The following is a 13,683-nucleotide window of genomic DNA, read 5'->3' on the forward strand; positions in this document are numbered from 1 at the left end:
ATTACAGTGCAGCCTTCGTTTCCTACTCCAGGTATAGAAACCAATAGAATACCTGGTAAATCCAGGCCTAGCAGTATTACCCATGTTTATAAGTAGCCTAGATCTTAAAATTGGCCATGTTTCCACCGGCTGCCCTAATCCTGGGCTGTCTAACGAAGATTTTTGATGATTTCTAAACCTTGCTCCAAAAAAATCGATGCCGACTTTGTTTGAGAGAAACGACGACACCGGGTTACAATGATTTCTAGACATTTTTCAAAAGGGACAGAATATGCTAGACAAGGCTTAACAACAAAGCACAAGAGGCCAGTATCAAATTAACGTATTTGAATAGCCGAGTCATTAGAATTGATCACTGCAATAGGCGACAGTGCATTGTATAATGTATTATATCAATATACGCTGTATGTACGTTAGTATTGAACGGTTTCGATCTGAGAGACTAAAGCCCACAGCTTTCAATATGCTCTTCAAAAACAACACATACTCCATACAAAATATCCTGTGCTGTCAGCACTTGGAGGGAGAAACTTTCCTCAAGACTGACCAGCACGCTATTGTACACCATCAATCCCAAAGGAGTAACAACATTTGTCAGTTAGATAGATATCTTTGTCACAGGAAAAGCTTCCACCTTTCAGACAATCACAATCCCTCCCATAGGTCAATCTGACTCCAGGTTTACATTAAGTTTGACATTTTTGCATTTTCACAGATAAGATGGACATTTATGATTTCAACATTATAAAGATTTTGACTCTCAAAAGATAAACCTGTACAGTACATAAATGGAGAAGACTCAAACATGGAGCAAATATAAAGTACAAAGGAAAGTCAGCACATCCACCTGAAGTCAGTCTGACGTGCCACATGACAGTTAAATCAAATTATTGCACTGGTTTAATGTGTCTATGGATGGGAGGTCATAAATATACAACAAACAACAATAATAGTAATCATAATGACAATAATAATAACAATTCTAGTAATATAAACAGTTCAGACTTAGTCCCCAACCTCACGCTCCCAATTTTACCACTGCTGCCAACTAAAGTCGTCGTTTGATCCGAAGACCAAGAAGAATCCCAGAATGGTTGCGAAGATCACTACATTGCCTGTTAACACAAGCGCACATGCTCCCCAGGCAATCTGTAAACAACAAACATGAATAATTCAGTCCGCACATGTTACAAAATTCTGCTTTGCACACTTTCAATCTGTAGTTTGGACTGAGCAAAACAAAGCCCTTTTTAAACTGTTGTTTAGTAATGGAGTTTAGTAATGGAGCATTTATTGTTATTACACAAATGGTAGCCTACAAGATTTAAAAGGAATGGTCCTTATTCCATTTGTGTAACAAGAAAAATGCATGAAAATAGAAAGCAATTACTTTAACAGCAAAGCTAACGCAATGTTGTAACTGCACAGGTATAAGTGCAAAGTGTTGCCAAACACCACTTAGCCTACACATGCAAAAATGCCCAAAATGTGTACTTACAACATCGGCTCTGGCGAAAATGATTGGCAGGCCGAAAGCTGAAACCACTATGCCTGTTGTGAGAAATAAAGCCAGCTCTTTGCAGGCGTTGCTTGTCGAGTCTGTGTCGTCAACAATTCTCCGGGAAATGCCGTAAGGGATTGGGGCGAGGATGTAGAAGAAGAGGAGGAACAAGGGCCAGTATTTACTGTGAAGAGAGAAGTTCCCAGCAGTTATGACTGGAAAAATACTAAATCTGGGCGGCATCATATTACAAAGGCCTGCATCATGACAGTCAGGTTGAATATGATGGAGATACTTACTCATACACTGGAAGGGCACATCCTAGCATCAGGAACATGAGTCCAATGGCCCCACCAAAGGACAGGCTGATCAGAGCTAGAAAGGAGTGGTAAAGAAACTAAGCAGCTGTGTGTGTAAGACTAAATCCTTTGGTCATAATTGATCATCTGACCGTTGGCCTAATGCTTGGGTGAGGGGATGCTGATTATTTTCAGCTACCATTTATTATGTGAATTGGTGGCTAGGTGCTATTATTATCGTTTGATTTGTAAACTCCTGCATGTCATGTTATTTAGCTAGTAGCTAGCTAGCTGGTGAGGATTGAGACAATGCTATAGCTAGTTAGTTGGTGAGGAGAGACAATGCAATTGCTATCGAAGTCTAAGTCATCGTTGCATAGCTAACTAGCTTGATAGCATTCTTAGTTAGCGCTATCTTCATTGCCTGGCTTGACATAACAACCAATCAATAACACAGAAGGTTTGGCAGGAAGGCAAATATAGTTTTTAACGTGGATTTCATTGATTCAGATCATTAGCTATCTAGCTTAGTTGACCATTCGAAACTACGCTACCAGAACTAGCCTGGTACCAAGCTAGCTAACATTAGCTTTACTGCTTCATCTCTCGTTTATATGTAGCTAGCGAAGCGGCAAAATATTTATTTAGATAGTTAGCTACACTACTATTTATCGGCCTGTCGAAGCTAGTAGACGTTAGCTTAGCCGGCTAACTAGCTAGTACTCAGTTGTTAGCTTAATAGCTAGCAGCACATCCATCCTTTCAGCGTTTATATATATATGTGTGTGTGATTTATTACTTTTGTTGCAATCCTGTTAATGTATTATCTTAAAGTATGATAGTAACTTCCTCACCTTTAATTCCGGCCATTTCTGTAGGACATAAACTTGTCACACAGTCCACGACAACAATACACCCTTGCTACTGGATCAAACAGTCCGTGCATACGATTTCAAAGAGCTGTCTGTAGCTAGCATCGCGCATGCGCGAAATCCGTCACTCAAAACAATAAATTTGTCTTTGAATAAATAGACAATAATCAATTTATCGCAGACAAAATCATCTGATTTATGCATGTGTATGCTTAAACCCCACCATGTATCAGTATCTATACATTAGCTCATTATTATTGTGTTGATGAGAGAGTTTATTCTTAATACTCTGTTAATATCAATGCCATTTTTATTGACAAAAATGTAATAAGCTAGTATAGTATGCTGTATTATGATGTTTGTCTTTGTAAATGCATGGGGATTCCTCACTTGTTTTGTTTTCTTTAGGTACAGTTGTGATTCTATCAACCCGGAAGAAGAACATTTTGCTTCCGGCTACAGTTTCGCATGCAGCGAAACATGTCGAGTGGAGGAGGCTCCGTTGCTTCGCTGTGGACTGAAGTGAATCGCTGTGGACAGAATGGAGACTTCACTCGTGCCCTAAAAGCTGTCAACAAAAGTAGGATTTTGCTCTTGTTCACATGCTTGTAACTGTCAAGCTATGACCTAATGTTTAAGGGCTGACTAGTTTGCTAACATAGCTAGCTACAGCTGTTAGCGCTTAGCTAAAGCGTTACCAAGCAGAAATAAGCAACTATACGTTACTCAAGCTAATCACTAACTAGTTTCTGTTTATATTTGAGTAATTTTACCAACTGACGAGTCGGAGTCTAGCGTATATGTTGTTGAGGACAGTAATATCACATTTTGACCAACATGAATTATTCAACACTGTGACGTGTCCCAATTTAGCTAACTACTAGCTTAGCCACACTATAGCAACATCCGTGCTAGACGCTTAGTTATTTTAATTGAACCTTTATTTAACTAGGCAAGTCAGTTAAGACGGCCTACCGGGGGACAGTGGCTTAACTGCGTTGTTCAGGGACAGAACGACAGATTTTTACCTTTTCAGCTCGGGCTGTCCCAACGCTCTAACCACTAACGTTAGGCTACCTGCCGCCCCATCATACCGTAGGTAGCAGCCTTGTATCTACCAGGAAACTGTGATTTAATAGATTTGAGCAAAAACATTTTCCATGTGCACTACAAATTGAGATTTTATTAAGTTAACTAGTTTGATGGCGTTGACCTGAAGAAAAAGTATACATTTTAATGTAAATTGTAATCCCGAAGTGCATTTCTTCCACAGTTTTGCATGAAGTCAAGGAAGACGTGACAGCCCTTCACTGTAAAATAGTTTGCCTGGTGCAGAATTGCAGCTTCAAAGAGGCACTGAATGTCATGAACACTTATTCAAAAGTACTTGGCAGGTTTGTTGAATATGACAAATGACTGGATCATATTGTTACATTTTGATAATCTTGTAGCAATGCAAAATCTATAAATACTTGACTTGGTCAGAGAAATTCCTGGTTGTACCCTTGTTGAACACTTATTTTTTTGTTCTTCCTCAGTGAGCTTATTGTGTTTGAAAAAGCCTACTGTGAGTACCGATTGAACAGAGTTGAAAGTGCCCTGAAGACCATTGAAAGTGTTTCAGAACAAACAGACAAGCTCAAGGAACTCTATGGCCAAGTGGTAAGACTTTTTGAAAATAAGACATTACATGAGTTGTTGTTAACGCTGCTTGGCTGTCTACCCTTCAGTGGATAATCCTGCCAGCCACAGTAAACTGGCCCAATGTACTGGCCTCAAGTCATTACTAGTTACCTCAGCCACAAAGTAATAATGATCAAATCAAATTTTATTTGTCACATGTGCCAAATACAACAGGTGTAGACCTTACTGTGAAATGCTCACTTACAAGCCCCTAACCAACAATGCAGTTCAAGAACTAGTTAAGAAAAGATTTACTAAAATAAAGTAAAAATAAAAAGTACCACAGTAGAATGACATAACAATAACAAGGCTATATACAGGGTGCCCAGTACCGAGTAAATGTGCGGTGGTACAGGTTAGTCGAGGTAATTTGTACATGTAGTTAGAGGTAAAGTGACAATGCATAGATGATAAACAGAGAGTAGCAGCAGTGTAAAAACAAAGGGGATGGTCTGGGTGGCCATTTGATTAATTGTTTAGCAGTCTTATTGCTTGGGGGTAGAAGCTGTTAAGGAGCCTTTTGGACCTAGACTTGGAGCTCCGGTACCGCTTGTCGTGTGGTAGCAGTGAGAACAGTCTATGACTTTTGTGACTGGAGGGTTTGACCATTTTTGGGGCCTTCCTCTGACACCGCCTGGTATAGAGGTCCTGGATGGCAGGAAGCTTGGCCCCAGTGATGTATTGGGCTGTACGCACTACCCTCTGTAGCGCTTTATGGTCAGACACCGAGCAGTTGCCATACCAGGCGGTGATGCAACTGGTCATAATGCTCTTGATGGTGCAGCTGTAGAACATTTTGAGGATCTGGGGACCCATGCCAAATAGTTTGTCTCCTGAGGGGGAAAAGGTGTTGTCATGCCCTCTTCCCAACTGTCTGTGTGTTTGGACTTTGATAGTTTGTTGGTGATGTGGACACCAAGGAACTTAACTCTCCACCTGTTCCACTTGAACCTCATTTATGTAAATAGGGGCCTGTTTGGCCCTCCTTTTTCTGTAGTCCACGGTCATCTCCTTTGTCTTGCTCACGTTGAGGGAGAGATTGTTGTCCTGGCACCATACTGACAGGTCTTTGACCTCTTCCCTATAGGCTGTCTCATAGTTGTTGGTGATCGGGCCTACCACTGTTGTCATCAGAACTTAATGATGGTGTTGGAGTTGTGCTTTGCCACGCCGTTGTGGGTGAACAGGGAGTACAGGAGGGGACTAAGCACACACCCCAGAGGGAACCGGTGTTGAGGATCAGCGTGACAGATGTGTTGTTGCCTACCCTTACCACCTGGGGGGCGGCCCGTCAGGAAGTCCAGGATCCAGTTGCAGTGGGAGGTGTTTAGTCCAAGGGTCCTTAGCTTAGTGTTGAGCTTTGTGGGCACGATGGTGCTGAACGCTGAGTCACTGAACAGCATTCTCACATAGGTGTTCCTTTTGTCCAGGTGGGAAAGGGCAGTATGAATTGAGATTGCATCATCTGTGGATCTGTTGGGGTGGTATGCGAGTTGGAGTGAGTCTAGGGTTTCATGGCTACCGATGTGAGTGCTACGGGGTGTTAGTCATTTAGGCAGGTTACCTTCGCATTCTTGGGCACAGGGACTATGGTGGTCTGCTTGAAACGTGAGTATTACAGACTCGGTCAGAGCGAGGTTGAAAATGTCAGTGAAGACATTTGCCAGTTGGTCTGCGCATGCTCTGAGTACACACCCCGGTTTTGAGTTTGTTTTCCAGTGATTGCACGTTGGCCAATAGAACCGATGGTAATGGTGATTTACTTACTCGCCTACGAATCCTAACAAGGCATCCCAACCTTCTCCCTCGGTCTCTCCGCCTTTTCTTTCCACGAATGACAGGTATTTGAACCTGTTCTCTGGAAAGCAGTATATCCTTAGCGTCAGACTTATTAAATCAATTGTGGTAACTGGTGACAACCCTGGCCTCCCCTTTTGTTCTCACCTTAGCTGTACCGTATGGAGCGCTATGATGAGTGCAAGGCTGTCTACACGGACCTGATCAGGAACTCCCAGGATGAATACGAAGAGGAGAGGAAGACCAACCTATCAGCCGTGGTGGCTGCTATGAGCACATGGGAGAAGGCTTCTCCGGTGGGTCTTCTGCACACAATTAGAACAGACTTCTATTTATAATGGTCCTCTGAGACACTTGGTTATTGAAGCCCTGGCATCCTTAATCTTCCCAAATGTCATTCCACCCTGTTTTTGCAGGATGATCTTGGCCTGTCTGAGACGACATACGAGCTGAGCTACAACGCTGCCTGCACTCTAATTGGTCGAGGCCAGCTCACAGAGGCTCTGAACAAACTACAGGAAGCAGAAGGTCAGGGCCACAGACATATTGCAATTCATCCTGCTACATAATGTAGCACTTAAGGTTTTTGTCCAGCCCTTTCGTGGTTAATGTTGACCATTTTTGTTTATTTTTTTCAGAGCTTTGTCGGGTTTTCTTCTCAGAGGATTCGGTGAGTGCTCTATGCCTGTGAAATAAATATGTTCACAATGTCATGGCTGAGCGTACAGACAGAAATGTCACCACCTGTTGTTTTTTTTTTCCAAGTTCTGAATCGTAATTGGCTTGTCTGGTTCGTGCAGGATATAACTGAGGAGGACGTTGAGTCGGAGCTGGCTGTCATCCACTCCCAGATGGCCTACATTATGCAGTTACAGGGTCGGACAGAGGAGGCGCTGCAGCTCTATAACCAAGTCATCAAGCTCAAGTGAGTGTTCCTCCAAAGTGGAATCAATTGAGCCATTACATTCCATTGTAGCTGATGTGCAATTGTAGGCACAGGAAGAGAAAAGCGGAAGAGTTGTCTCATTATTATTTTTGTTGAATCCTAGGCCGTCAGATGTGGGACTTCTAGCTGTGACTGCTAACAACATCATTACAATAAACAAGGTGGGTACATGCATGAACATTCCCTGTACTGCTAGGAACGACTAAACATTGAAACAGGCTTAGATGTTATTGACCGTGTTCTCTTATTGTTTGAACCCATGGTTTTGATCTTGGGCCAGAGCTGTTGCTCATATCCCCTTTTTCTCCTACAGGACCAAAATGTGTTTGACTCTAAGAAGAAGGTGAAACTGACAAATGCCGATGGCGTTGAGTACAAGCTGGCTAAGAAGCAGCTGCAGGCCATTGAATTCAACAAAGCTCTGTTGGCTATGTACACTAACCAGGTATCGGATTTGAGTTGTATTTTGACACGTAGTTATACACACTCATGGCACAATCTGAATAGGTTAGACTGGAAATCCAAACAGTCATTGATGACTTGCGTTACATTATACCCCACAGGCGGACCAGTGCAGAAAGCTGTCGTCAGGCCTCCAGTCCCAGAACCCAGGCCACCCGCGGCCAGTTTTGATCCAGGTGGCTCAGCTGTGCAGAGAGAAGCAACACTCAAAGGCCATAGAGCTGCTTCAGGTACTCACTCTGGGCCAAATCCTAACTTGAGATACGTGTAGTTGATGTATGAATATAAATAGGACATTGAGAAAGCTCTTCCTTTGCCTCCTGAGTGGCACAGCGATCTAAGGCACTGCATCGCAATGCTAGAGGCGTCACTACAGATCCGGGTTTGATCCCGGGCTGTGTCTCCGCTGGCCGCGAACGGGAGACCCATGAGGCGGTGCACAATTGGCCCAGCGTCGTCAGGGGAGGGTTTGGCCATGTTGGACGGTGTTTCCTCCGATACATTGGTGTTTCCGGGTTAAATGAGCAGTGTGTCAAGAAGCAGTGCAGCTTTGCAGGGTCGTGTTTCGGAGGACACGTGGCTCTCGACCATCGCCTCACCCGAGTCTGTACGGGAGTTGCAGTGATGGGACAAGACTGTAACTAATAATTTGGATATCACAAAATTGGGGATAAAAGGGGGTAAAAAGTGCACGCACAAAAAATAAATCTCTTCCTTATCCTGCAAGTATAATGCTAACTGTGTGATTCTGTTTTTAAAGCGTTTCTCAGACCAGCACCCAGACAGTGCATCTGGTATCAAATTGACGATGGCACAACTCTATTTGACTCAAGGTAAACTTCTCTTTCCAAATCCCTTTTTTTTGTCACTGGGTAATAACCCCAAAATAGGCCTATTGAAGATAAATTGGATTAGATTAGTGCTAAACATTGCCTTTACTGATGCCTGGTACTGTTATCTTTTCATTTGTTTTGGCAGCATTTAGTTCTGTTGTGTTTGCGCATATGACAGACTACAAGTAAACCTCATAATAAATAAATGTATCGGTGTCTTCCCCAAAGGTCACGTTACAAAAGCATGTGACATCTTGAGGTCGATCGAAGATTTCAAGCACAAACAAGGGATGGTTAGTTTTTATACTCTTCTATTGTTCTTAATCTAATCATAGATGTAACATTTTCTGAACAAACATTACAAGGATCATAAGACTAAGAAATTGACATTGTTTCACCAGATCTCAGCTCTGGTAACAATGTACAGCCACGAAGAGGACATCGACAGCGCAATTGATGTCTTCAGCCAAGCTATTCAGTACTACCAATCTGAACAGGTATTATACCCCTTTGACATGGAATGTGACGTCTTCAAAGCACCTCGGCTATGGCATGTTTGTTTGTCTGAAAAGGTACACTATGGCTTTTTAAATGCCGCCACGAAACCTTCTCTGCAGATCGTTTTGAAGTGTCACTGAACGGACATTTAACTTGTCTGTAAAGGAATTCCACTTCTGAAGCGGGACTAATGTCCATCACTAGGCTACCAGAACTGTCAATCAAATGATCTCGTGCTGCCTGTGCCCACCCTGCTGCCTGCACGCAGACCACTCGCTCCTAAGAAAAGTACTTTGACGTTCGTTAAATACAATGACTTAACAATACATTTAGTAGAAAGAAAACACATCTCTGTACCCTAACATAAAAAAACATCAATCAGCAACGTTTGTTGTCAGGGAAACAATACTGAACATCCTATGCAGGAGCAGAATTCTGCTTGGAAAAGTTAGACGCTTCTGATGCAGCCCTTTTTTTTGTGTGTCTGGAAGGTTATCAATTGTCGCTATGGACCCGTTACTAGCGGCTTCCAATGTATGAAAGGGGTATAAGTAGACGAGCACCTTTTTAGATTTATCACGAAGTCGATGTAACTTTGAAAATGTGCTGCCATAGTAGCACTTCATTGTCAACTGTTGTCTTCTGCCATCCCAGCCTGGTTCCTCTGTTCACCTGGCGCTCGTACGAGAGGCCGCTAATTTCAAGCTAAAGTACGGACGGAAAAAGGAAGCCATCAGTGACTTGGAACAACTGTGGAAGTGAGCGATGTTCTGTTTCTGTTGTGCGGTGGTGATGCTGGTGAATGTTTTGCTTGCTCTTTGCTTGCTTGATATTCAATGTAATAACTAGTTCCCCCCGCTCCACAGGCAAAACACCAATGACATCCACACTTTGGCACAACTTATCTCGGCTTATTCTTTGGTGGATCAAGATAAAGCCAAGTCGTATCCTTTCTTTGCTCTCAGTATTTTAAACTACACATAAGACTGAGTATTTGAATGACTATCGCTGATTAGTGCAGTTTTAAATTCACAGTCAAAGCGTTTTTATTTTTTATAACCATTGTTATCATAAAGTACATACAACTGCCTAGTAAATGGAAAGGCATGTTATATCCTTAGCCCTTTGTCCCAGCCTCAGCAAGCACCTCCCCTCCCCTGAAAGCATGTCGTTCAACGTGGACGTAGATGAGCTGGAGAACTCTCACGGAGCCAACTATGTCAGAAAGAAGGCTGCTAAAGTAACGGGGGAGAACCTACCCAAAGAACAAGGGTGAGGAGACCTGAAGCTTTTTAAAGCACTTAATTAAGCTGCATACTACCTGTTCTACACATTCTGTGTACATAGGCGTTTCTCTCACTATCAATATTATCTCTCTCCACAGCCAGGGGGATGTTAAGAAGAAGAAGAAGAAGAAAAAGAAGGGTATTGAAAGTTGTGTTGTATGTGAATATCTGCATGCTGTGTGGCCCAAAGAATTGTCCTATCTGATTTAAATAGTCAGCATCTCTGAATGGGATGGGGAATCACTGTTTGGCTCCTGCCTCTGTTTAGGCAAACTGCCCAAGAACTACGACTCAACAGCGAACCCTGACCCGGAGAGATGGCTGCCCATGAGAGAGCGCACCTACTACCGGGGCAGGAAGAAGGGCAAGAAGAAGGACCAAGTGGGTAAAGGCACGCAGGGGGCCACGTCAGGAGCTGCATCCGACCTGTGAGTAACGCATCCGTGTTTCTTATTGTTGGTCACTAACACAAACTCTTAATGTATATAAATCTAATAGTTTAATTCAGGAAAAATCAACGCAACCCTGTCTGATTCCCGATTTGTTCATGTGGCACCTTTTTATAGTTTTGAGAATGACACAAATATCAATTTCCACAAAGTTTGCTGCTTCAGTGTCTTCAGTATTCCATTGTAACATCTGACAAAAATATCTAAAGTATAATTACAAGCATTTCATAAGTGTCAAATGCCTTTTATTGACAATTACATGAAATTGATGCAAAGAGTCAATATTTGCAGTGTTGACCCTTCTTTTTCAAGACCTCTGCAATCCGCCCTGGCATGCTGTCAATTATCTTCTGGGCCACATCCTGACTGATGACAGCCCATTCTTGCATAATCAATGCTTGGAGTTTGTCAGAATTTGTGGGTTTTTGTTTGTCCACCCGCCTCTTGAGGATTGAATACAAGTTCTCAATGGGATTAAGGTCTGGTGGAGTTTCCTGGCCATGGACCCAAAATATCTATGTTTTGTTCCCCGAGCCACTTAGTTAGCACTTTTGCCTTATGGCGAGATGCTCCATCATGCTGGAAAAGGCATGTTGGTCACCAAACTGTTGGATGGTTGGGAGAAGTTGCTCTCGGAGGATGGGTTGGTACCATTCTTTATTCATGGCTGTGTTCTCAGACAAAATTATGAGTGAGCCCACTCCCTTGGCTGAGAAGCAACCCCACACATGAATGGTCTCAGGATGCTTTACTGTTGGCATGACACAGGACTGATGGTAGCGCTCACCTTGTCTTCTCCGGACAAGCTTTTTTCCGGATGCCCCAAACAATCGGAAAAGGGATTCATCAGAGAAAATGACTTTACCCCAGTCCTCAGCAGTCCAATCCCTGTACCTTTTGCAGAATATCAGTCTGTCCCTGATGTTTTTCCTGGAGAGAAGTGGCTTCTTTGCTGCCCTTCTTGACACCAGGCCATCCTCCAAAAGTCTTCGCCTCACTGTGCGTGCAGATGCACTCACACCTGCCTGCTGCCATTCCTGAGCAAGCTCTGTGCTGGTGGTGCCCTGATCCCGCAGCTGAATCAACTTTAGGAGACGGTCCTGGCGCTTGCTGGACTTTCTTGGGCGCCCTGAAGCCTCCTTCACAACAATTGAGCCGCTCTCCTTGAAGTTCTTGATGGTTGATTGAGGTGCAATCTTACTGGCAGCAATATCCTTGCCTGTGAAGCCCTTTTTGTGCAAAGCAATGATGACGGCATGTGTTTCCTTGCAGGTGACCATGGTTGACAGAGGAAGAACAATGATTCCAAGCACTACCCTCCTTTTTAAAGCTTCCAGTCTGTTATTCAAACTCAATCTGCATGACAGAGTGATCTCCAGCCTTGTCCTTGTCAACACTCACACCTGTGTTAACGAGAGAATCATTCAAACATTCTGGAGTAAATGCAAATTGCCATCATACAAACTGAGGCAGCAGACTTTGTGAAAATTTATATTTGTCATTCTCAAAACTTTTGGATACGACTGTATAGTTAAACCGCCCTAATGTTGGAAACAAACATCATTATTATGTTGTCATCCAGAGTCATTATGTTCCTAGCTATGGCACACAATATTTTACTTACAGCAGGTTTTTAAAGGACCAAAGAGTTTGGGCTGCTTTGTGTGTTCATTTTTTCCATGGAAAGAAAAATGTAATACTGGTATTGTCACAGCTCTACTTTTTACCTGTACTGTTGCATTTGGCCGGTAACACATTATTCTTCTGTGTTTCCAGGGATGCCAGTAAGACTGCCAGCAGCCCCCCCACCTCCCCCCGGCCAGGGTCAGCCCAAGCCTCTGCCTCCACCTCGGCCCCCGCTGCCGGCAACGTGGTCCCTCCACGACAGCAGAAGCCCGCTGCTGCAGGGCCAGGGGCCCGCAAGAAGGCCCCTCAGAAGAAGAAGAAAGGAAGCAAGGGTGGCTGGTAGACTGGAAGAACGCTGCAGATATGGAGCAACACATTGGCAACCACCACCACACGGCCCAGAACTCACAGAATCATGTGCTTTGTCATTTAAGTTGATTAGCTTGTTTTTTTTTTAAACCACAAACATTGTCCAATTTGTAGTTGTTGAATAGGTTGCGATGAATTGAGTAATAGGCCTCAATTCCCTGCCTGGTTCCTTCACGGTTAGATTTAAAAAAAATGTAGAAACAATTGTCGGAGAACTAATGGAAATGGCCAGAGACCTTATTTGTTTGTTGTAGGCAAGTGAGTTCTCTAGTTATAATTTGTATCTTCTGTGCAGAGGAAATTTACTGTTTGTTTTTTCTGTTCTCTGAGCCTGAGTTTTTGAAAACTGTTCTTTGACCGTAAACTAATTTCCTTGACTTGCCCACTCAAAAAGAGGCAAGCTTTGTATGCAAAAGTTAGTATATATTTCTTTCCTGCATTGGTTTTGTCTAAAGTAAAAAGACAATTTTTTTTTAATTATTATTGCGTAGCAGTACATCATTTGCGTATTGTTTTAGGAAAAATTATGAAAGCAAACGATTTTGGCCAAAATGTGTGTCCCATTATGTCTTAATAAATACGCTTCCTTAACTGAAACTGATCTTTGTGTTAATTTGTCTTTGGAAAGTCTTATAAATTTTTATTTATTTTTTATTTTACCTTTATCTAACCACTAGGCTACCTGCCAAACCATCAATGATGTGTATATACAGTGCTAACGGAAAGTATTCAGACCCCATGACTTTCAACATGTTACAGCTTTATTCTAAAATGTATTCAATATTTGTTTCCTCAATCGACACACAATAACCCATAATGAGCAAAAAAAGAATGTATATATTTTTTAGCAAATTTTATTACATACCTTAAGTAAGTATTCAGACCCTTTGCTATGAGACTTGAAATTTAGCTCAGGTGCATTCTGTTTCCATTGCTCATCCTTGAGATGTTTCTACAACTTGATTGGAGTCCACCTGTGGTAAATTCAATTGATTGGACATGATTTGGAAAGGCACACCTGTCTGTACAAGGTCCCACAGTTGACAGTGCATGTCAGAGCAA

General features: G+C 42.7%; 2 protein-coding genes across 4 annotated transcripts; one reads left to right on the top strand and one right to left on the bottom strand.

Moving 5' to 3' along the window:
• Positions 1–232: 232 nt before the first annotated feature.
• Positions 233–2,755, bottom strand: LOC120061996 (leptin receptor overlapping transcript-like 1). The gene is made up of 4 exons (XM_039011785.1): positions 2,655–2,755; positions 1,801–1,876; positions 1,499–1,685; positions 233–1,149 (listed from the first exon to the last, which is right to left on the bottom strand). Exons 1-4 carry the CDS (start codon positions 2,668–2,670, stop codon positions 1,033–1,035), a joined length of 396 nt encoding a protein of 131 aa, XP_038867713.1. The 5' UTR covers positions 2,671–2,755; the 3' UTR covers positions 233–1,032.
• Positions 2,756–3,130: 375 nt separating this feature from the next.
• LOC120062269 (signal recognition particle subunit SRP72-like) lies at positions 3,131–13,222 on the top strand. Of its 3 annotated transcripts, XM_039012102.1 has the most exons (19): positions 3,131–3,252; positions 3,946–4,066; positions 4,211–4,334; positions 6,305–6,448; positions 6,569–6,680; positions 6,791–6,822; positions 6,953–7,077; positions 7,202–7,259; positions 7,412–7,543; positions 7,662–7,790; positions 8,321–8,393; positions 8,622–8,686; positions 8,795–8,890; positions 9,546–9,649; positions 9,758–9,835; positions 10,026–10,163; positions 10,276–10,316; positions 10,446–10,605; positions 12,403–13,222. In XM_039012102.1, the coding sequence occupies exons 1-19, from the start codon at positions 3,141–3,143 to the stop codon at positions 12,593–12,595; spliced, it is 2,037 nt and encodes a 678-aa protein (XP_038868030.1). In that variant the 5' UTR covers positions 3,131–3,140; the 3' UTR covers positions 12,596–13,222. The 3 variants fall into 3 exon arrangements, with proteins under 3 accessions (XP_038868030.1, XP_038868031.1, XP_038868032.1); XM_039012103.1 differs by lacking the exon at positions 3,946–4,066; XM_039012104.1 differs by lacking the exons at positions 3,946–4,066; positions 4,211–4,334.
• The last annotated feature ends 461 nt before the right edge of the window (positions 13,223–13,683 follow it).

Source organism: Salvelinus namaycush, chromosome 17 (genome assembly GCF_016432855.1).
Source record: "Salvelinus namaycush isolate Seneca chromosome 17, SaNama_1.0, whole genome shotgun sequence".
NCBI classification, from domain to species: Eukaryota; Metazoa; Chordata; class Actinopteri; order Salmoniformes; family Salmonidae; genus Salvelinus; species Salvelinus namaycush.